This window comes from Diadema setosum, chromosome 8 (genome assembly GCF_964275005.1).
Source record: "Diadema setosum chromosome 8, eeDiaSeto1, whole genome shotgun sequence".
NCBI lineage: Eukaryota > Metazoa > Echinodermata > Echinoidea > Diadematoida > Diadematidae > Diadema > Diadema setosum.
In genome coordinates this window covers 21,123,547-21,145,835 of record NC_092692.1, presented here as the reverse complement: position 1 = coordinate 21,145,835, position 22,289 = coordinate 21,123,547, and the positions used below count along the sequence as shown (strand labels likewise).

The 22,289-nt window shown below is 40.7% G+C and overlaps 1 protein-coding gene across 3 annotated transcripts in view; it reads right to left on the bottom strand.

The window, feature by feature from the left end:
* Positions 1-8,534: 8,534 nt before the first annotated feature.
* Positions 8,535-22,289, bottom strand: part of LOC140231435 (uncharacterized) — an 89,280-nt gene continuing 75,525 nt past the window's right edge. For 2 of the 3 annotated variants that reach the window (XM_072311558.1, XM_072311560.1), the window contains 6 exons: positions 19,904-21,577; positions 19,362-19,456; positions 18,417-18,543; positions 16,561-18,012; positions 12,838-12,908; positions 8,535-10,846 (listed from right to left, as the gene is read on the bottom strand). In XM_072311558.1, coding sequence (XP_072167659.1) covers positions 10,358-10,846; positions 12,838-12,908; positions 16,561-18,012; positions 18,417-18,543; positions 19,362-19,456; positions 19,904-21,577 — 3,908 coding nt within the window. In that variant the 3' untranslated portion in view covers positions 8,535-10,357. The remainder of the gene's footprint in view (positions 10,847-12,837; positions 12,909-16,560; positions 18,013-18,416; positions 18,544-19,361; positions 19,457-19,903; positions 21,578-22,289) is intronic. The other variant, XM_072311561.1, reaches the window with a different exon arrangement.

The window sequence follows — 22,289 nt, the reverse complement described above, 5'->3', positions numbered from 1 at the left end:
GAATAAGGCATATAACAAATATCAGGTAGATATTATTTCATTCATTATCATTGGCATAAAGGACAATTGCACCCGACATAAAAACAAAGTCGGTCCTTACTTACAGTTTTAAGTTTTTTTTTGTTTGTTTTTTTGTTTTTGTCTTTTTTTTTTTGTTTTTTTCTCATCTTGTACTTCACAAGTTACAAATTGCCTATTCCACAGTTTTTTTGTTTTTCTTTTTTTGTCTGTATAAGGGCACAGATACTAGTACTACGGAATGCCTGTTGAATACATCTTACACAATGTTTACATGGCTCAAAACATGAGTTTAGAAGACTGCCTTTTTATCTCTTTCCACAGAGGCACTGTTAGAGTTTGAATTACATATACAAAACACAAGCAATGGAAGTGTACAATTCGTTGTTTTTAACTCTCATTCTCTCTCTCCCTCACTCTCTCACTAGTTGTTTTGTTTGTGTTGTTTTTTTCACATCAACTTAACAATATTTTGGGATAAAATGGCCTTAATAGTGACATTCGCTGCAGTACCATTATTTTTTTAAGTTTTTTTTTTTTTTTTTTTTAATCAGTCATAGAATGCCATTTTGTTATCAAACAGCTTACATACTGCATCATTATTTGCACACAACTCTCCTATGGCATATTTTTGGTGGTAAGTAACAAACGTGTTGAATAGCAGTTGTATGATAAATACTGTACTCTGCTACAGTGCTACAGCAACAGCAAAGACAAGCAAGGAGATAGAAAAGGCATAATTTAGCCAAGATACTACAGATGCCTCCTGTACAGATATATCCTTTAAAAATGACATACAAACCTTAGAAATACAAACAATAGCACTGGTTTTATTCAAGTGAGAGAGAACAATCAACTTTGTGAAAGCATAGGTGACGGGCAACCACACTAAAACTCTTTGTTTTCAAAGAAAACGGGGGGAAAAAAACCCAAGAAAGTCTGGAAGATAAAAACAAAGGCCAAGTTGGCAGCACATCTTTGTTGGCAGGACATCGATGGACACACGGTGATCAGTCAGTTTGTAAACATACACGAAAACTATCGGACACAGAAAGCTCTTCCAGCCGCATAGGGCCAAGGAGAAACAACCTAGCCTCCCTGTAGATGTTGCAGGAGTAACCTCTCATCCTCAACAAACGAGAGTCCTTTGAGGCTATTTTTTTTTTTTTTTTTTAGTTTTCTTGTCTAACTTTTTTTTTTAACACTTGGTAACACTACAAGGAGAACTGGTTGATGAAACATGGCATAGAAGCAAGCAAAGACTCTGAAAAGGACAGCCCACAAAGGAAAAATAATTCAAAAAATGAGTTTTAGCAAGATAATATACCCTGAGATGAAGCTGGGGGGATTGAACTAAGCCTTCAGTGGACATTACGACTAAACCCCATCTCTCAACAACTGCAGATCAAGCAACAAGAAACAAATCCTAATGATATAGAGTATGGCCGTCAGCAGTCAGTATTCCCCCTTTACGAAAATAGAGGAAATCTTACAATTTCAATGAAAATACCTTTACATTTTGCATAATAATAATGACAAATACGTCATGCTGAGTTGCAAGTGACAAACAGTAGGAATGCGTGAACCAAATACGTATAGGAAAACATCTTCTTGCTAAATTTATGACAAAGTACTGCATTTAGTATGATGCTTATTTTTCATATTTGAGAAAAATTGATTTCAATGAACACAAAAATAATGTTATACATTTACCATCTCAAAATTTTACCACTGGTCCATAAAACATTGACATGAACAGCACAACAGTGAAAATAAAAAAAAATGAGCAAATACTCCTAAGAAAATCAAATCCTCACAAAAACAGTATTGTAATTGATGTTTGACATGAAGAAATAAACAAGCCCACAACAAGTCAGAAATTATTTCCTTGCACGATTGGGAGAATTTAGCATTATTGTCCCTGTTTTGCAGGCATAGCTCATGCAAATACATTTAATATATGTATATATATCTCAAAATATATCACATTATTTTCAAGATGTTTTCAAAACAAAAACTGACAACTGAATGTTGCTACAGATGTAATACTATCACATTGTATTTACAAATCTAGAAGGCAGAGGCAATTTCAGAGCTGTCATTTATTTTTTTTTCTTCATATTTCATAATTTTTCCCTTAAGTTAAATCTTTTAAAGAGATAGTCCATTTTAAAAGTTGCAATGTTTGGCGTAAACACCCTTTGGTATGTGTACTGGCTACTCTCTACATTTCTTTAACTCTTCTCACTGTAATGCAGATATTTTGTCTTCCATGCACAAAAAAGAGATAACAAAACAAAATTGGTACTGCATAAGATGCATTTCTTAAATACAAACTTTCAAAACCTGCAGAATCTTGGCAGCATCTAAACAAATGACAAAAATACAGGCCAGTGGCAATCTAATGACTTAGAGGAGATGAATCATTGTCTTTAAATTTTTCTTTTTCTTTTCTTCTCTTTAATATGACGAAGACATTTCATGAAGTTCTAATGAAAGAGAGGTTATTGTGCAAATGATATCACTGTAACACACACAAACACACATGTATATATATACATATTCACCAGACGAAAGGTGGGTTTAATACTACAACACTGGCAAAATAGGCATGTATAATTATGTCCATAAGAGCTGCACCTTAGTCAACTACTGATGTTCACATGGAAAAACATATGGCATCCAATACAACATACATAATTCATTTGTACTTTAAGGGGAGAGTGTGAGAGAAGAAAAAAAAAATCACCCTGTAGATACATTTGCGATGGACATTTCGTTGCGCTGCAGTACATATTTGGTTTCATACTATACTCTCCCTTACACTTTGCAGAAAACTTCCTATTGCAAGTTCTCTATTAATTGTGAATTGCTACAGATTGATGCACAAGAGAGAGTGGGGATGGCTTAAGAATGTGTGTGAGAGAGAGGCAAATCAGTGGATGTTGGTAAAGGACACGTCAAAGAAACTCCCGACCACTTTGACATTCATCTGTTATTGCATAATACAGCTTCGTTTCTCGATAAACTCGGTGTCCCCATCGTACTTGGCAACTTTTATCCAAAACAACAGAGTTTTACAGCACTACTAACAAGGCAAATGTACGGTTTATTATTTTCTTTTAATGAAAGATCACTGGTCTAAGAATGAGGAAAGTCAGGTAAGTCAGCATAATGGCTTGTGAGAATACCCTTGAGAAAAAAAAAGAAGCAAGAACACATAAATCAGCAATTTCTTATTATCGCCCATTGTGGGGCAAGTACAGAACAACACACATGAACACAAAGGATGCATTCAAACATGCATTTTGGTATGCAGCCTTCCATTAAAAAAAAAAAAGTTTCACAAAAAACACTTAAATGACATGCATTATGAACATATGGCATATAGAGTGAAACAGAATTTAAGATAAAACCACGCAGAAAACTGGATTTTCATGAGATCAGAAGTCCCACACGGCAGAACCCCTGTACAGAAAGTGGCATAACGGGTATTTCTCCCCCTATTTTTAATTGGTATATGTTCATGATGTTATCACTTCTAATTTTTAGCCAAAATGGGAGAGGGGTATTCATAAAGAAAACTGTCATCAATTGTCAAGTTCCAAAGAGATTGCACAAGGTTTACCAGACCAAAAAAAAAAAAAAAAAAAAAATGAGATGGAATACTTTGTAAGCTGAAGCAAGATATGCAAGAAGTCTTGACATAGTCGTGATGTATGAAATGAAGCCACATCAGCACGTCTACGACCTCCCTGACCCTCTCTATTCATTGGGCAGGGGGTCAAGCGGAGAAAGGAGAAAGAAATGGAAATCATGTGGGACAGCCACAAATGAATGACCGCACAAGGAAAAAGGGAGATGGGCAAGTCCAAGCAAGCAAGTCTTCCTGTGTGTAAGACTGCAAACAGTCCTACTATACATTCCAGCAGGAACATCTGCACATCCCAAAGAAATGTGCCGACTCTGTCCACACCCTCCAAAGCCTGCTTCCTTGGAGTTGGAAAAAACAACAACAAAAGAAGCCTTAGTTCTCAATGTACAATTTTGTGCAGACACATATGTATTCATCACATTCTTTATGATTCTTACTGTTTTCGATTGGTCTATTATTAATATTTTAATGATTTCAAGATTATAATTTGGCAGAAAGGGAATTGGACTGAGATGACAATTTTCATAATACATTCAAAAAGGACTTGGTTGCGGGCAGGGCCTGCTGACACCTATTTAAGCAGCAGATCACGAGACCAAATCACAATGATTTATTTCACCTTTTCCTGACAAGTCAAGACGATGGCCCAGCTAAATAAGTCATGTCACAACAGAGGCTCTTCCAAACGGCGAGAGAAAACAAAGGAATAACACAGAAAATCTGATCCCTAACAAGTACACGTGGCGATGTCTAATGTTTAATACTGTAGCGGATTCCTGACAGAACAGAATAAGATAATCATCACAGAAATTCACGAACGAATCTGAATGGGAGTGTTCCTTGTGCACACATCACATCTGTAAAGCCCCTCCCTTGAAGAACATACCAAGATGGCAAGTTTTTCAAAAAAGTATCACATAATAAGAGCCATGCATGAACACACACAGACACACATACATACATCCACAGGGAAGGGAAACCATACAGTGACTATGCCAAACACCAAGTTTTTTTCAGAGGTCTTAAACCAAGTGGTGACATGCATGAGAATCTTGTGAAAGACACACAGTGTCATGACATACTGAACGTGTTTCACCAAGAGCTACGAATGGCATCATGTACTTGGGATTGGGGGTCACATGTCAGAACTGTTTCAGTTGGAAAATAACCCCCTGTGCTACTACTTCATACAACATGTGTTGGCCAAGTAAAAAGCAGAAGAAAGGTATTATCACTTGCTGTTCATATCCTCTTGGAAAATGCCGTCTCGAGAAAATTCACTCAAGGTTTTCAGCACAATGTCATTAATGGCAAAGTTGTTCAAAACCAGCTGATTTGCATGAAGGGAAGTTGCACTTGAAAGAAAATGTTTAAATGCATTGTAATCACCATTCAAAATTGCACCTAGATATCACGTGTAGTACATCAATAGAGGTGCCGAGTGTATTTCAGAGCCATACAACTGCTTTTCAGTGATTTTTTTTTTTTTTTTTTTTGAGATGAAATCTGTAAGAATTGGCAACAAACAACACATGGTGTACTGTAGTTTGAACAACTACGCAAGACTGGTGCAAATGCAGTGCGGAAACAAAACCTAATGGTACATTGTAGTGGCCCTCGATAAGAAATGTGAGGTCCCTGACAAAATGAAGTCATTTCAATGGGTCATACATCACTTTACGACATCAGAAAAAGAATGATTCCTAGAGGCATCTGCATGATCCTTTCAAAAGGACAACATTTTGATACAATTTGAGCTATTATTTGGTGCATGTTATTCACAACCCACAGGCAACACATTTTTGATTAGCTGTGACAGGCAAGGTTCTGAACATTTCATTATTTTACTGGCACTCTACAAAACTACACGACAAAACACACATACCCATTTTCTGATGCAATGACCTAGTATTCCGTGAAGCCCTGCACTGTAACACAGCAAACACAGCAGAACATTTCTGTGAATTTCAATTGCCAATTTGATGAGCTATCTGTGGCTCAAGAATTCATTGTTTTTCTTTTTTTTTTCCCCGATGAGTTCTCATCCCTTGTATATTAGTAGTTACCCTGAGTGAGATCTTCAAATTACGCTTGCCTGATGCCCATTCCTAAAGTGTTCTCTCCATTCTACGCGGTGGCAGCATCAAAACCATTCTAGTGCGTGTGTGCCAGATTTCCATCAAACACTGCCTTCATGAAAACAGTTTATGGACTAACACTTGGAAGGAAGATGGTTCAAAGTCTCAATTTCAGATGGAAAGAATGATGGCTGATATACAGTGAATGCCCCTTTAAAGCTATTTCATTCTGTCTTCTTTTTTTTTCCAACAAAAATGTCACATATTTTGTGAATTTCGGCAAAGAAGTTTCCTACAGACAACCTCTTAAGTATAAGTGAAGTTAGAAATAACCCCTTGCAAGGAGAATATCTTGAGATGGGACACTTGTTTTATACACCTACTTTCAAGGGATGAAATACTGAATAGTTTGCCCGTTGGAGAGAGGGCATACCCAGAGCATTCTGTGATTGAAATGTGATCCAGCCAGGATGAGGCAGGGGGTTTATTTTGGCTTTGTTTGTCATTCTAACAATGACAAGCTGAGAATTTGCTTCGCTCCATCATCTGAAGTATCGGCTCACCCTGATTACATTGTGCACGGTACACTGCACGACGTTGATGGTAGATGGGAACTGCTCACTCTGGAGAGCAATGCAGGTTGAGGAGAAGACAACAAATGTAAAGCCCAAAGCTGCACTGCAGAATATCACCATAGCAGCTAAGTGGACAATTAATGATGAACGGAATTGTTTGGCTCCATCCACACCACAGACTGTACGAGCAGAATGAGTACTCCATACAGCCACTACCCATCTCCACAGAGTAAGACACTCAAATAATACTATTCTGGTTCAGTCAACCTTTGCTTCATTCATGATACAAAATATCTATTGGCAAGTAGAAATCACTTCAGTGTCTACATCAATGCACAGTCATCCCAAGATTTTCCCCCGTTTCCTGAAGGCCAAATAGCATCAATGCACATGCCCCTCCACATGAATTCACAGAAAGTGGTAACCATCACACACCACTAACTCCTCTTTTAGGTGTACAACGTCCCTTCATCTGAACATCAAGTCAAAAGATTGATTTCGTATTAGTTTGAGCTAGATGAGTGTTGTGTCTCAGATTTGACAGGGGGAGCATGGTCACCTATGCATTTTTAATACCTAGGTACACATCCATAATACATGTTGATATTTGTTTCTTTTTGCATTGGCATTTGCTCAGTACATCACAATTCAAAATAACTACCCCTTTCCCCCCTCATTATATCAACTCTCTTTTTTTTTTTTTTTCTTTTCCTTTAGAACCCTGAATCTACAGAGATACAAAAAGAAGCTCCTTTCAATGGTTGTTAACCATGACAATACACAGCTAGACATACATGCTCACACCAGAGGCAGCGATGTGAGAGACATCTACCATCCACTGCGGCGGCATTTGACCCTTTTAAGCAGTTAATCACGAGACTGGGCAAGAAGTTGAGCGACGCACCCTTTTCAGATCACAACACGGGGAGAACAGAACAGCATGAAGGCATTTGCTAGGATATGAGATAGATGTAAAAAGGGAGGGGTGCCAAGGGGGGGAGAAACAATGACAAAATTATACTGTAGACATAAACCTCAGCTGCAATGGATCGGAATATGTGTCTTTCCCTGACTTGGGGATCACTAACAAAAGAGACGAACATTGAAAAAAACTGAATACATTCCCTTCAATATCAACAATCTGCCTCCACTCTCCATTTCAGACATATGCTTTGTATTGTTCCTTTTTGTTTTCGTGCAAAGTATTATTTTTTTCCGCACAAGTTTGCAACATTATCATATCAGAAAAAAAAAAAAGCGATAGAAATACATGTATATGTGCTGACAACAAAAATGTGTTGATACTGTTCAAGATTCTCATAAACAATGAAATATATATATATATATATTTCTATATTTTTAGCCAAATACATATTTATACACGTACGTATCACAGTCTCTCTTCCACAAAAAATTTATAAAAGTAGAGTACAAACAACATCTACCATTTGATCATCAAAATAATGCAGTCATGTAGACTATAACAAATAGACAGCCAACAGAAAAAAAAAACAAGGGTATTAAACACAAAAATGATACACCCTATTTGCATAAGTCATCTAATCATGAGTTTTTGTACTTTTTTTTTTCTAAACATTTTGTCTTCAACATTATACCTCTTCTTTAAAATCTTAAACAATGGAGTGACTGGATTGGTAGGCACTGTGAAATACTGATCCCAAATATTCGCAGCTTTGCAGTTGGACATTGTAAAATGCTAATGATACACAGTCACCAACACTGACAACACCTACAGAATAATAATGCAATATTAAATGAGTACCATGATCTCTTATTACTTATCCACCAGTCATGTTAGTCATTTTGTTGTTGTTGTTGAAACACTACTCTTCACATTTTTCACTTCTGTTCATTTGGAAACAAGTCTCTTTACAGGATACTAGAAATAAAGTGCAATATTCAAAATAGACAAATGAGGCTTTACACTGTTAATCCGAGTGAAAGACAACTCAGTTTTTCACTTAACAGCTGGAGATAATCAATTTCAGTAAACAGTTCAGCCAAGACGTATTACACATCAAAAATGTACACCTTAATAGTCTTTGACATTGTCTTTGCAGTACTTGCTGGATGCATATATCCTCTGTGCGGCACACAAACAAACAAAAAAAAAAAAAAAAAAAAGAAAACCCAACAACAAAGCGTATAATCTCCTGGAATTTCTTGAGATGGAAAGAACCTCCCAGTTCTAGCAATATGTTTGGTGTGATGATGCACTGCCTTGCTGCTGCTGAGATGCCGTTGTCGTAACGCACGTTCCTTGCAACAACTGTCTACAGCCGCAAAGCACAAGGAAAACCAAATAAAAATTGCACTTAAGAATCGGTAGTGAAGACAAGACGACAATGTAGCTCTTTGACATAGCAGAGTTTGTTGAATTTTTATCCTTTCAATTTCTTTTTTTTTTTCTTCAGCTCAACGAAACATGCAGATTTTGACATACTTGTTTTTATTACTTCCTTGAAGAACAAAAACATGAAATGCATCAGTCGATGATACACAGAATATACATACATTCACACAAGCTTTGGAATACAAGTGTAGGTTGCACCGTCCGTCTCAATGATTTGTCAATAAAAGTTTACAGTTGTCCCGTGTTCTCAAGTGCGCTTCGAGCGTCCTCTCGCTAATCTCCGTATCTGCCCGTCTCAAATAGCAGTGGAATCAACCTGGAGTACTTTGGGATATTTCATGACCACGAGCCACGCTTGCTGCTTCATTGTCTCTGTATTTCAATTGACAGGAATGACAAGTCTCTTCAAGTCTGCACGTATCTCTATTGAGAGATTGGTTTGTGGAAAAAAAAAAAGAAGCCAATACAGACATGCACTATATCCATCCTGAATTCATGCAGGTGAGAATTCCATGAGGATTGTCTTACTCCTCTCACATCAAACTATGTTCTGTATTCAGAGCACACCAAAAGAAAAAAATGCGTAGCTGTATTCGAAGCAGTTGAATTCCTGTCAAGTAAGGGGTTGGCACGTGGCTTAATCTCATTTCCAGGATATTCCAGGATCCATCAAACAGTTGTCACTCACTGTAGAAGTTCTCTTTCTTTCTTTTTTGTTTTTCTCTTTCCAATCTCAAATTTCCATTGTTCCCAAATCCATTGGGCATTTGCCACATGCATGTGACAGACTGTAGCATATGTCCCGTTTAATTCATTGCACATGTACTTCAGAGACTTCAAGAGACTTGCGAACTCTTTTAAGAACACAAAAAAGAAGTCAACAATCACATGCTTGGTTTGTTTCGCACAGCGAAAACAACCTCCAGATACCAGTGAACAGGGAAAAATATATAAATATGTACATTATTGTCACATCTGTTTAATAATAATTTCTTTGGCAGCTTAAAGTTGCTGTTAAATCAGTATAAAGTTTTGATCCAAAACCCCACCACCGAATGCACACATCCGTCATGCTTGGAAGTCTGGTAAGCAGTTGTATGGAAAAGAAAGAAAGAAACAAATCCAACGACATAACAATACACACGGCCAGTTTGACTTTCCAAACCGAACTTTTACACAAGAACTGTCAGTCATTGCAGTGAGTACAAAGTCATCAATATGAAAAAACAAGGTATGTTACTGACTACAGTAGTGTCCCGAGCACAACTTACTTACAAGTACAATACGATAAAATTTGCATAAGTTACTTATGCATACAACGGATGGATGATGATGATGATAGCATTCACATGCTGAATAGTCTGCACACTGTGCAGATTAACACATACACATTTCTATATACACATCATGGCTGATTTTGTGTGTCTGTGTAAGTGTGTGTGTTTTGCGTTTGTGTGCACATGTTTCTTGGTAAGTTGGTTTTGAGTTACGTCATCGTTACTCAGTGGGGAGGTCACTCACACGTTATCAAGTGGCATGTTTTAGCACCATGAAGTGTACTGATGACAGCTAATTAATGGCTGCCTCTCTATGTTGTGCTGTGACTTTCAGACATCCCCAGATGTGACTTCTCTGCCTTCTTCTCTTCTATCTCTCTCTAGTTGCTGCTCTCCCTCAGGAGGTTTTCTGGCAGGAAGCTGCTGAATGAGGAGGCACTGTTGGAGTCTCCGGCCATGGGGCTCCAGCCCATGGACCCGCTGGGGCCAGGTGACCACAGCTGGCTCCCTGGCATGGCGGGGAGGCCCGCATTCCAGCTCTGCTTGCTGCTGTCCTCCTTCCCAATAGAGGCACTGGAGGTGGTCGTCGGCAGGACCCCGTTGAATTTGCCCCCACCCTGGGACCAGCCTGAGGAAGGGGTGGCAGAGGTGGCAGCAGGCTGCGGGAAGGTGGCAGCGTCGCCCCCTGTGGAGGCGAATTCGACGTCGATGCCGGGCAGGGTGGTAACGAGAGCACTCTGAGCCTTGGCAGCATCCTCGGCGAACCGGTAGGAAACCATGATAGAGCCCTGGTTGCGCTGCTCCTGGAAAAGCTCAACCTGTCCACTCTGGTTGCAGATGCTCTTCACAGTTTGCAGGGCTACCTGGAGCTGCATTAACACAAACACACACATATACACAAATCGTGGGATATAGTACTATACGTTGGGCTCAAGACATCTATGGCTAGCAATCAAAGAGTAATGGGGAGAATCAATTCCTTTAGCCAGGCCCATAAAGATTTGGCATATATTTCAAACCAAGACTAATATTACCTTAGCACAATAACATTTCACCTTCAAGGTGAGTAAATGACTTCACTCATTTCAGAGCAAATCAGTCAGACTATTTTCAGTGCATCACGCAATTCCAAAGGGTGCATAACAGAATGCAAACCTGCTGACTCACAGACAACCATCTAAAATCTAAGTAGAATTTGACTACCTGTAATCACAAACCTTAATCAATGAGTAAATGAATCAAAGTTCAGATGAAAAAAATCGACATCACTCTACTCCAATCAAGATGGAACTAGGCTAGATTTGCCAATAGAAATGCAAACAGCACATGTAAATAGCTGATAATCATAGTCATAATCCAATGCTAGGGATATACAATCCAGGACTACCATACTGGAAATAATGCAGTCTAGCTTTAATGTTGACAGTTTCCCACTCCATCTACAAGAAAATTGAGATCAACTCCTATGTAAAAACAAACCTGCCAAAAAACAACAGAAAACTACAACAACAACAACAAAAAAAAAAAAACTAGAAATGTCGCTATGGCGACTGATGCCTCCGCCATAATGCATGATTCTCCCAATAGGCGTATAGTACAATGTCTTCACAATGTGTGATCCATGACAGTTTCACATAACTGGCAAAATATTGAAATGACAGGTTTGTCAGAAATGTCTTGAACTGGGTTTGCTATAATTTTCTAAGAGTGCAGGTACACATATTTGGGGAATTTTGGGAAAGTTTATGCAATGAGTAATTTCCAAGGTACGAAGAAAGAGTGTGATGACGGTACAAAATAGATTTTTTTTTTTTTTTTTTTTTTTTGGGGGGGGGGCATTGAAACCTGGCCTTTGACCCTTAACCTTTGACCTTCTGGCTGGAAATTTCCCGGAGAATCTCCATTAGGTAATGCATGTATTAAGTTTTGAAACTAATAATGCAAGCATTGCATATACTAGTATATGAGGGAAATAGTAAAATTTTGAGGAGTTGACCTTGACATTTGACCCCTGACTATTGACCCATGACCCCTAAATTCCCTAGATAATCCCTGCCAGACAGTACATGCATATGTACCAAGTTCCACGAAGATACATTGAAGCATTTGAGAGAAAAGTAATAGTATTGCAACATTTTCACCTGACCGTTGACCTTTTGACCTTTGACCTTATGACATGAAACTCTCTCTGGAGAATCTTTACGCAGTAGTACATGTCCACACCAAGTTTCAAGAAAATACCTTCGGGCATTGCATAGATATGGGGGAAATTGCAACATTTGTAGCATTTGACCTTGACCTTTTGACCTTTGACCTCTTGCCAATGTCACTAAAATCTACTCAACTAATTGTCCCATCATACATCATCCTTGGACCAAGTTTGGTGAAAGCTGCTTCATCCAGTTTTGAGTTATCACGTAAACAGATAAATTTTAGGATTTGACCTTGATCTTTGACCTTTGACCTCTGTCCGATTTCACTGAAAAACTAATCAAGTAATTGTCCCATCATACATCATCCTCCAACAAAGTTTGGTGAAATTTGCTCCATCCAGTCTTGAGTTATCGCGTAAACGGATACCATTTCATGATTTGACCTTGACCTTTGACCTTTGACCTTTGGCCGATTTCACCCAAAATCTAATCAAATAATTGCCCCATCATACTTCATACTTGGACCAAGTTTGGTAAAATTCCAGTGAATATTACTCAAGTTATCGCGTAAACGAAAGCGGACGGACGGACGGACGGACGTACGTACGGACGGACGGACGGACAACCCGAAAACATAATGCCTCCGGCACCACTTCATGGCGGAGGCATAAAAAAACCCTTCATCTCATTTCAAGCATTTTACTTACATCTGGGCCAAGTCCAGAGATGACAATGGTGTTTGACCCAGACATGCCGTTACCAGATGACCATGAAGATCCTGCATGACAGCAAAAGAGATGAGAAATTACATGCTACATAAGGAGAAAAATACGTAGAAGGAATTCTACTTTGCTATCACAGGAAGTATCAACTTGAGAAATAATCAAAATGCTAGCATCTGCAACTGCAACTCAGGCTTGTTGTGACAGTGCCTGAAATCAAACAGGATATACAACTTTATATTCTAACAAACTGGAGTTGACATATTCTAAGTACAGATACAGTCAACCTTGCCCAAATGAAGCCAAACTTTTCTGTGACTAACTGTCACTTACATGGGCATTTCAACTTTTTGTGAGATTATTAACCCTAAAAAGACTGGGGGGGGGGGGGCCTAAAAGGCCCCCCCTTGACATTTCGCGCGATTACTCTGCAACACGCAATGCTCTCGCTGCGATGCTCTATGACTTTTTTCTTTCGAGTTTCCCGCACATTTTGACGCCAAATTTGTGACGCCCGGGGGTACGGTTCTGAAGTTACATAACTTTTTGTACATGCACGTGAGACCAAAAATGGCTCAAAAATGTGATTTTGTGTACAAAGTCAATGCAAATTGAGTTTTTTCACATGGTTCATATAAATATGCTTATTTTTACTCTCAATGGCTAAAATTAATTTGTTTTAGTAGTATTATGCTTCAAAAGGTGTCTGCCACAAATTTTGTTTAAAAAAACAGCAAAATCAAAAGGTCAAAAAAACAAAGAAATACATAAGAAATTCATAAAACAATAAAATAAATAAGAAATTGATTTTGATACCAAATTTTTTTTTCAAGTACATTTGCAAAGAATGCCACAAAGAATAATTAGACCAAAAATGAGCACTTTTGGAGCTTTATTTACTGATTTAGATCAAAGAGTCTGATTTCTCGCATAAATTAGCATAATTAATCAAAATAAAATAAAAGAAGACTATTTTGGAAAATTTAAATATACAATCTTGCAGATTACATCGCACACTACCATTGTGCAAATTTCCGCGGCGATCGCGCAATCCACGGCCGAGATCTTAAGGGGGGGGGCCCTCCCCCCTAGTCTTTCGAGCTAGCAAAATAGCCCAGTCTTTTTAGGGTTAAAAACCACTAATGAAACATGAAAGAGCATCTGAGAAGAATTCAACGTTCATTTGATGAAAATTGGTTTTGAAATGACTGAGATATAAAAAAAAACAAAGTAAAACAAAGTGGTCCTAATGAAACATGGGTCCTACCTTTTATTAGGACCTCTGTTTTTAGCCATTTCAAAATCAATTTTCATCAAATAAACTTTTAATTCCTCTTAGAATTGTATGCTCTTTTATATTCCATAAGAGGTTTCTCATTATCTCACAAAAAAGTTGGAAACCTGAAGCCCAATCTCAACCAAAACTCTACCATCCCTTTAAACCCAACCACTTTAAATGAAAGGCATATACATCAGATGGCCCCTGTACTAAAACAGCTGATTATAGATTGTCCCACTACATATCATAATGATATAATTCATAATAAGACATTTAATAGCCGACAATCTATCTCAAGAGTATCCACTTATCACTGCTATCAACATACATTATAAAGAGTAATGGGGCAATAAATAATGATGCAAGCAGAAACTGAAAATAAAGCTGTTCACTGCATGTAATGAAATTTCTTTATTGCAATGTTCAGTGATAAGTATCTGGAATTTTCGAAAAACTATGTATTGTGCTTATGACTACAAATGAATGAATTCTATCTATGTTGCATACCAGAAAGAGGACAGTGTTTCTAACACCCTTGGTGTGGATACATCAAAAGGATGCACAAAGCTAGAAAATGGGCTGAGCTAAATGCAGTGGTTATTTTACATTTTTGAGAAGGCAAACTGTTCAATACCCACTAAGAAATTGTGAACTCATAAGAATACATGGTAGGGATCTACGGAGAATGTGTGATTTAACAAACTCAATCATAGTCTGAACATGACTATAACGTATTACACATCTATTAAAAGGGAGAATTCTCTACTTTGATAATCTGAGCTCTCCTAGCCCATAATATGTGTCAGCATCACATACACCCTAGTCTATCATGAACCTAACATTACTGGGGATCAAACAATGACACCTGGTTCTGCTGATAGTTAAATCAATTAACTTTAGAGCAATGCCCTATTGTCTTGAATGCCTTAGCCTTCTCATATGACCAATATGTATTTCTCCACAAGTAAGGCCCTTCCACGACATTTAGGTAAATTCTAATCTTAACAGCTGATCTATGCCTCGTGTAGCCTACCTGGGCCAGGTACTTAAATGTATATAATATTATATAGGTTTGTCTTATATACTGTATGAGCTGAAATTTTCGCGTTCCGCTATTTTTTCAAATCGCTGCTAGTCAGACGTTTTCGTGCATGGTTCCTTTCTGGGTTGCAAAGGTATAATAATCGTCACTTCATCTTTCACAAAAGTAACAAGAATGGGTAACAAGTGACATTACAGGTTGGCCTATTGAATGTTTTTACTTGGTGATTCTATATAGTCTACATAGACAAATTGTGTGTTCTGGATTCAAAGTACTGCACCAGCGTGTTGTTATGTCCCAGACAGTGCTGCATCATGGCCCATACAGTGTGCTAGAACTACAATATAAATACTAATGGTGTGCCATGGAGCGCTGGCATAGCTCTTGTGTTTGTGTGTGTGTGTGTGTGTGTGTGTAAAATAATATTTTTGAGTGATGTTGCTTTCCCATGTTTTTTTATATTCACGCATTGTTATTTTCACGGTGCAAAGGCGATTTGCAAAATTCACGAAAATAAAACCAACGCGAAAATTTCAGCTCGTGCAGTAACACAGATGAGATCGGGAGCAGGCAGACACAATGATGAAAATGGACAGATGGACAGACAGAAAGACAACCAAAAACATAATGCCTCCAGCATCCTCTGGGTCAGAGGTGCTATAATTGGCACAACATTGGCACACTATAGGTCACATGTAGTCAACGATGAAAAGAATGCGAAGTTTGTCATGCCAAGAAATGCACAATGCTGAATAAATGAGCATCACATATGAGCACAGAGGGATGAGGATGTGTGTGCGATAATTCTCGTGGAGACTGGGTCTCTGCAATGACAGACGGTACAAAACTTGAGAGAAAAGAATATGTCCCTTGAGCCGGCAGAAAAACCCACATTATGGGGGCATGTTAGTTGCAATGGCTGGTTGAATTTAGAAAATAAATAAAGAAATAAATAAATCAAATACATAGCACAGCTTTGAGTACAAGATGATCAGATTTACTCAAGTTTGGCAGGTGTTTGGTGAAGACGAAACAAAAATGAAATGCGTTATAACTACCTTCCTCAGAGGAGTATTCGATGGATACATCAAACCGGGAGACACATCATACTCTCAATACTGGCCAGTGGCAATTTGAATGGAGTGATGGATGACTCATAATTTCAATCAATCCGTAATTAGATTCTGAATCATCGAATACACTTCTAGAAGAGGGTTTACAAATGCTTACAACAATAAATTGCAAATTAATAGACAAAATTTATAATGATTAAAGTGATTGGAAAGCAAATTGCAATCCCAACAAAAAGGCAATTTGAGGAATAAAGCAAGATATATTGGGTAGAGATGGTTTGTTTGGTTTTTGTTCCATAATTTCTTGTACTCACTGTGCAATACTGCATGCCCCTGCATTTGTGGGTTCTTACCCGAGGGAGCAACTTCAAAAATTCCCCTCCAGGAACTACTGTGAGGTTGCTCACCCAATCCTGGTGGTGGACGTGTGGAACGCTGCTGGTTGCCTGGGGCACTATTCCACAGCTGATTGGAACGCGATGCTCCCGGGAATCCAGAGTTGCCACCCTCTGGGTAGTTCCAGCTGGACTTGCGGCCACCTGCAGGAGGGTTGGACCAGGATGACTGCGGCTTCATGGGCCGAGTCAGAATGCCGGATATGTCATTATCCTTGTTGGGCTGATCACGTCCCGGTGCCTTGGCAGAGGCAAACATGCCTGGAGTGGCAGATGGATCATTGGAGACGTCGAGGTTTGACGGAATCCAGGGCACGCCTGGGATGAACTCTGGCACGTCGTCGCCAATTGCAGCACTGCTGATGTTGTTGTCACGCTGAGGAAAGTTCCAGCCAGAGTCGGAGAAGGTGGAGTCAGCACTGTTTGGCAGGCTGTCAGATGGTGTTGGCGAGTTGCTGCGTGACCATGTGGAGCGTCGTGAAGAGTCAGACAAGCCAGCAACGGATTCAGAACGATTCTGGCGTGGGAAGTTCTTGCTGCCTGGCTTGCCGAAAAACTGCTGCAGGCGGGACTGCTGGGGTGGCTCTCGCATGCCACCAATGTCAGGGTTCATGCCACCAATGTTGCCCAAGAGATCCGACGACTGGCTGGTGGTGTACATCTCAGAGTCGCTACACACTTTAGGGCGGCTGGGGAATGGCCTCGACACTGGAGGCCGCTGCCCCTGCAAGATCTGCTGCTGGACAAAGCGGGCCATCAGCTCCTGCTGCGAGCGATTTGGCACTCCACTACCAATGCCTTTCCCGGCAGTGTGAGTCCCACCAGGAGGCAGCCCCTGCTGGGCCTGGGCCTGGGCAAGGAGCTGTGGGTAACGCTGGGCAATGTTCATGATCTGCTGTGGGGTGACCTGCTGCTGCTGCAGCAGGTTCTGGTTGACGATGCCGCTCTGCACGGCCAGCTGCAGCAGAACCTGGAAGAGCTGCTGCTGCTGCTGCATCATCTGTTGCTGCTGGGAGTTGAATGGTCCCCGCACCGGCTGACCCAGATTGCCAGGCTGCTGGCCCATCAGCAGGTTCGGCTGTTGACTCACACTGTTGAACCTCTGGGAACTGCTGGCTGGCATGTAGCCTGGTGTGCTCATCATGCTGCTAGGCTTGTTAGCAAGGTTGCTGGTCAGGCTGTTATTCAGCAGCATGTTGGCGTTGGCCAAGTCGGTGCCGGACGACAGCATTTTGTTGGGGTCGCTGAAGGTATTGTCTCCGATGACCAAGTTGTTCATGGTACGACTCATCTGGCGCACAGGGTCATCCATGTCACCTTGAGGCATTTTGTTCTGGTCCATCATCATGTCAGATATCTGACGAAGTTCAGCTGGTGAGAATCAAGAATGAAAAGTACATGTTTAAAATCATCTGCTTAATGTTAAATTACCCTTCTTGTCAGATCCAATATTTAAATGTTACAATACCCTCTCTTCCCATTTTTCAGCACAGCATATTAAGTTATTCCTGTCAAATAATGTATCACACAATCATCATTACTGACTGGACTATGTGTACAAGAATACGCCATCACTACAGTCGACCATGCCTCAGTCGAATCTATTTGGACTGAAAAAATAGCTTTAACTTAGAGAAAAATTGACTTATGAGGGATTAAAATCAAAAGAATATAAAGAGAAGAGGACTTGAAAGACCTTCCACTTATGCAAGGTCGACTTAAGCAAGGTTGACTGTAGTAATTTTGGAAGAAACATTCTCCTCCCGCACACTTACCAAGGGCAGACTCGAAATGGAAGTTGTGCTTGCGCAGCCCCACCTCGGCCATCTCTTTCGGGAAGCCATAGTCCATCAGACGCTTCAGCTTGCTTATGTAGTGGTTGGATTCACGCTGACCAGGTGGCTTTATTGAAAAAGAGCAAGAAAAGAAATTAAGTTACACTGCTAAGAGAACACAAAAAATGAGGTTGTTTCACATAAACATTACACTAATTCAATATGAAATTTTCACTACTAAACAAAGTCCTTTCTATACTGTACTAGGACAAATTGTTGTCTCTACAGAGGAAAGCTAAATTTGATATTGCATCAAATTGTTTGATTTCTGTATGAAAAGTTGTTCAACTAGGGAGAGACACATGACACCTGAGGAAGTGAAGTTTGCAAGCTGTAGTTCATTTTTCTTTCAGAAATTAAAGAAAAGAAGTCCACTTTGGAACACAGAAGGCATAAAAAGATAAATTGCAACATCTTCCTGCCTAAAATATAATAGCATATGAAGGATAGATCATCTGATACAACAGCCACATTCTGCAGTGCCTTTCAGTGCATTTTCAATTTGTATCTTTACAATGTCACAATTGTTAATTACATGCAGTCTTCATGGAAGCACAGACAGGTGTATGAAAAGTATTCGCCACAAGGTAAACTATTTCTTGCCCAAATGGACAGAATTGTGTCATTTTGTGATGAGCAGGAGAGTTGTGAATACACACTGAACCTAAGTCCATGTACAGCTAAGCACTTTGTGCTGAAGCACACTCCTTTTTGTTTTAAACTATGACATGCAGTGAAAGAACTAAAAAGTTATCACTGACAATGTCCATGTCCTATTGCTGTCATGCTCTTCCACGAAAGATTTACTTTTGCTGAACTAAGATCATTCAAGGCAATCCTCAACAAGCCATCATGTAGTAAAGACCATGACCCTACTAAACTTACCCGTGATTTTTTGGGACCAGTTCTCCATCCAGAAGTGATGGAGGACTCGCTGTTTTGAGAACGAGTCTCCCATTCCTCATCACCCCAGTGACCGACTGTGGCAAAACACAGAGAGCATGCTCCACATAAATCAAACTGCTTACATTTCAGTACAACACTCGAGATTAAAGGCCTTACACTCTTGTGAGGTAAGTCACTATGGTGAAAAATGGGAAATTTTGTGGTGTTTCCCATGACACAAGCTCAGCATGGCTGATGAACAATACAAAATTTACATCAAACTTCACAAAAATAAGAGCAATTATACAAACAAAATAGGGATATATCATATAAATGGTTGATTTAAAACATTAAATTTATTTTGCAGTCATCAAATTCATGTTTGGACATTTGAAATGAAACTATACTGACAAACAATGGGGAGAAGAATAATTCCCTATCTATTGTTACAAAGATCTTCTTTTTCCACCCTTCACATTCATGGGTATGTGTATTTTCTAGTCACTTAAACTGCTTAGTCCAGGGAAAGTAAAGCAACTTACTTGTGCCAGTACTATTGTCATCCTGCCAGTTTTGTTGCATAGAGTCCTTATTCTGAGTACTGACATTAGTACTGCTGGACGGGCCCCAGGAAGGTGTGGAAGACTGATCCCACTTGTTCCCTCCACCATTGCCCCCTGGTGCCCCACTGTTCCACATGCTCCCACTGCCACTGCTGCTGGCACGATTGTTTGGGAAGTCGCCCCAGCTGGACGGCTTACTCTTGTCCTCCCACTGGTTGTCTGGCTTGAACTGGGATGGTGGGGCGTGTGGCATCATATTTGACATGGGCATGGATGTGTCACCTTGTGGGCCGGCCGATGGTGGTCCTTGCATAGTACTGTTCTGTGGGTTGCCGCCCATCTGTGGCAGGTGGCCGCCAGCTTGGCGGCGTGTCAGGCGGCGATTGTGCTCGTTAGGATCCCCCCAGTGGCCGGTGCCATTATCAACTTGCATGGGAGACCTCTCCATCACTGCAATGTCACCCCAGCCAGTTGCCACAATTTTCTTTGGCGGTGGCAGGGGCAGAGACTGGGAGCTCTCCTCTGTTGGTGGCTGTGGGGTGTTGCTCGATGTGCTGCTGCTGGATTCCATGGGGTCCTTCTGAGGAGGACTGGATCGCTCAGTGCTGAAGCCAGGGGTAGGTGGTGTTGCAGGTGGTGCACTCTGTGCTGGAGGAGGTGCTGGCTGCACTGGAGGGCCACGTGGGCCTGCAGAGCCAGGAGGAGCACTTGATGTAGGGGGTGGTTGTCCCCAACCAGAATCCTGGCCATCAGTGCGCTCTTTAGATGCACCCCATCCAGATGGGGTGCTACTAACTGGTGGTGTGACGGTTGTGGGAGGAGTGTTTCCCCATGATGTTTCAGTGGGTGTCGGAGGTGGGTTTGGTCGGCCCCATGCTGACTGCTTGGGCTGCTCAGCTTTTTCCCACTGCCTGTCCTGTGGGGGCTGATTGGACCAGCCAGAGGTCCCAGCCTGGGTTGTGTTGGTTGACTGAGCGGCGCGACTGTCCCACTTGAAGTCTTGGTTGACAGGTCTCTTGCCCCAAGGCGTCTTGACCAATGCTGCAATAGACGCCTGGTCCACGGCAGAAGGCTGTCCAGGGTTCATGTTGCGGGAATCATCAGATCGCTCTACTCCTTTGCTTGCTGTCTGGGCCCAGGAGGAGCCTCCAGAAGGTTTGCCCCAGCCAGATTGTCTGTTTTCGGGTTGCTCTTTCCGCGGACCCGGCTGGCCTTGCTGTGGAGGTTGGTTGCTCCAGCCTGATGGGCGGTTGCCCCATCCGGGTGTGGTTGGAGTTGGTGGGCCATTGTCTTTGCTTCCATTCCATCCAGAAGGTGGCCCTGAGGGTGCTCCAGAGGGTGGGCCACTGGTGGGTGTGGTTGGAGGTCTATCACCCCATCCTGGGCCTCCATCATTGCCAGCTGACTTGCCCCAGCTGCTTGTGCCAGTTAGTTCACCAGACATGTTTCCAGGGTTTCCCCAGCCACGAGCACCAGTTGGTGCGCCGCCGCTGCCGCCACCCCAAGGTTTGTTGCCAGGTGCTGCAGAAGAAGTGGTCTGATCAGAAGGTTCTGCACCCCATCCAGTGCTTGTCCCACTGTGTGGAGCTCCCCAAGCTCCCGTACCAGTTAGAGTGGGAGGGCCTGGTTGGTTGCTACCACCCCATGAAGAGCCTAGGTGCATTGAGACAAGTAAAACACAAACATTTGTTGCTGGATTATGTCAGCTGGTTTAGTTTGAAACTAGAAATGTCGCTACGGCGACTGGTGTATGCCTCCGCCATAATGCATGGTTCTCCTAATAGGTCTATAGTACAATGTCTTGACAATGTGTGATGACAGTTTCACACAATTGGCAAAATATTTCACACAATTGGCAAAATGACAGGTTTGCCACAAATGTGCTGAATGTTCACTTTCGTAGAACTAGGTTCAATTGGATGAATGATTAAAACGTCAGAGTGCAGGTATTTGGGGGAACTGATGATTTTTACGTGACTTTCGACCCTTTTATAAGTTTATGCATTGAGTAATTTTCAAGGTATTGAGAAAAAGTATAATTTCAGTATCAAATGGTAAAATAGTATTATCTAAACCTGGCCTTTGACCTTTGACCTCACAGTTCCAAAGAGAATTACTTTTAGGTAGAACATGCATAAATATGTAAGTTTCATGATAATACCTTGAGTTACTTTTGAGATATGGAGAAGTGCAATTTAGCACTTTCACTTGACCTTTGACCTTTGACCTTTTGGCAAGAAACTTCCCACAGAATATATATTGGGTTATATATGCATACATCAAGTTAAAAAAAATCCTTCAGGCATTGCATAAATATAAGGAAAGTAGTGATATTTTGAGGAGTTGACCTTGACCTTTAACCCCC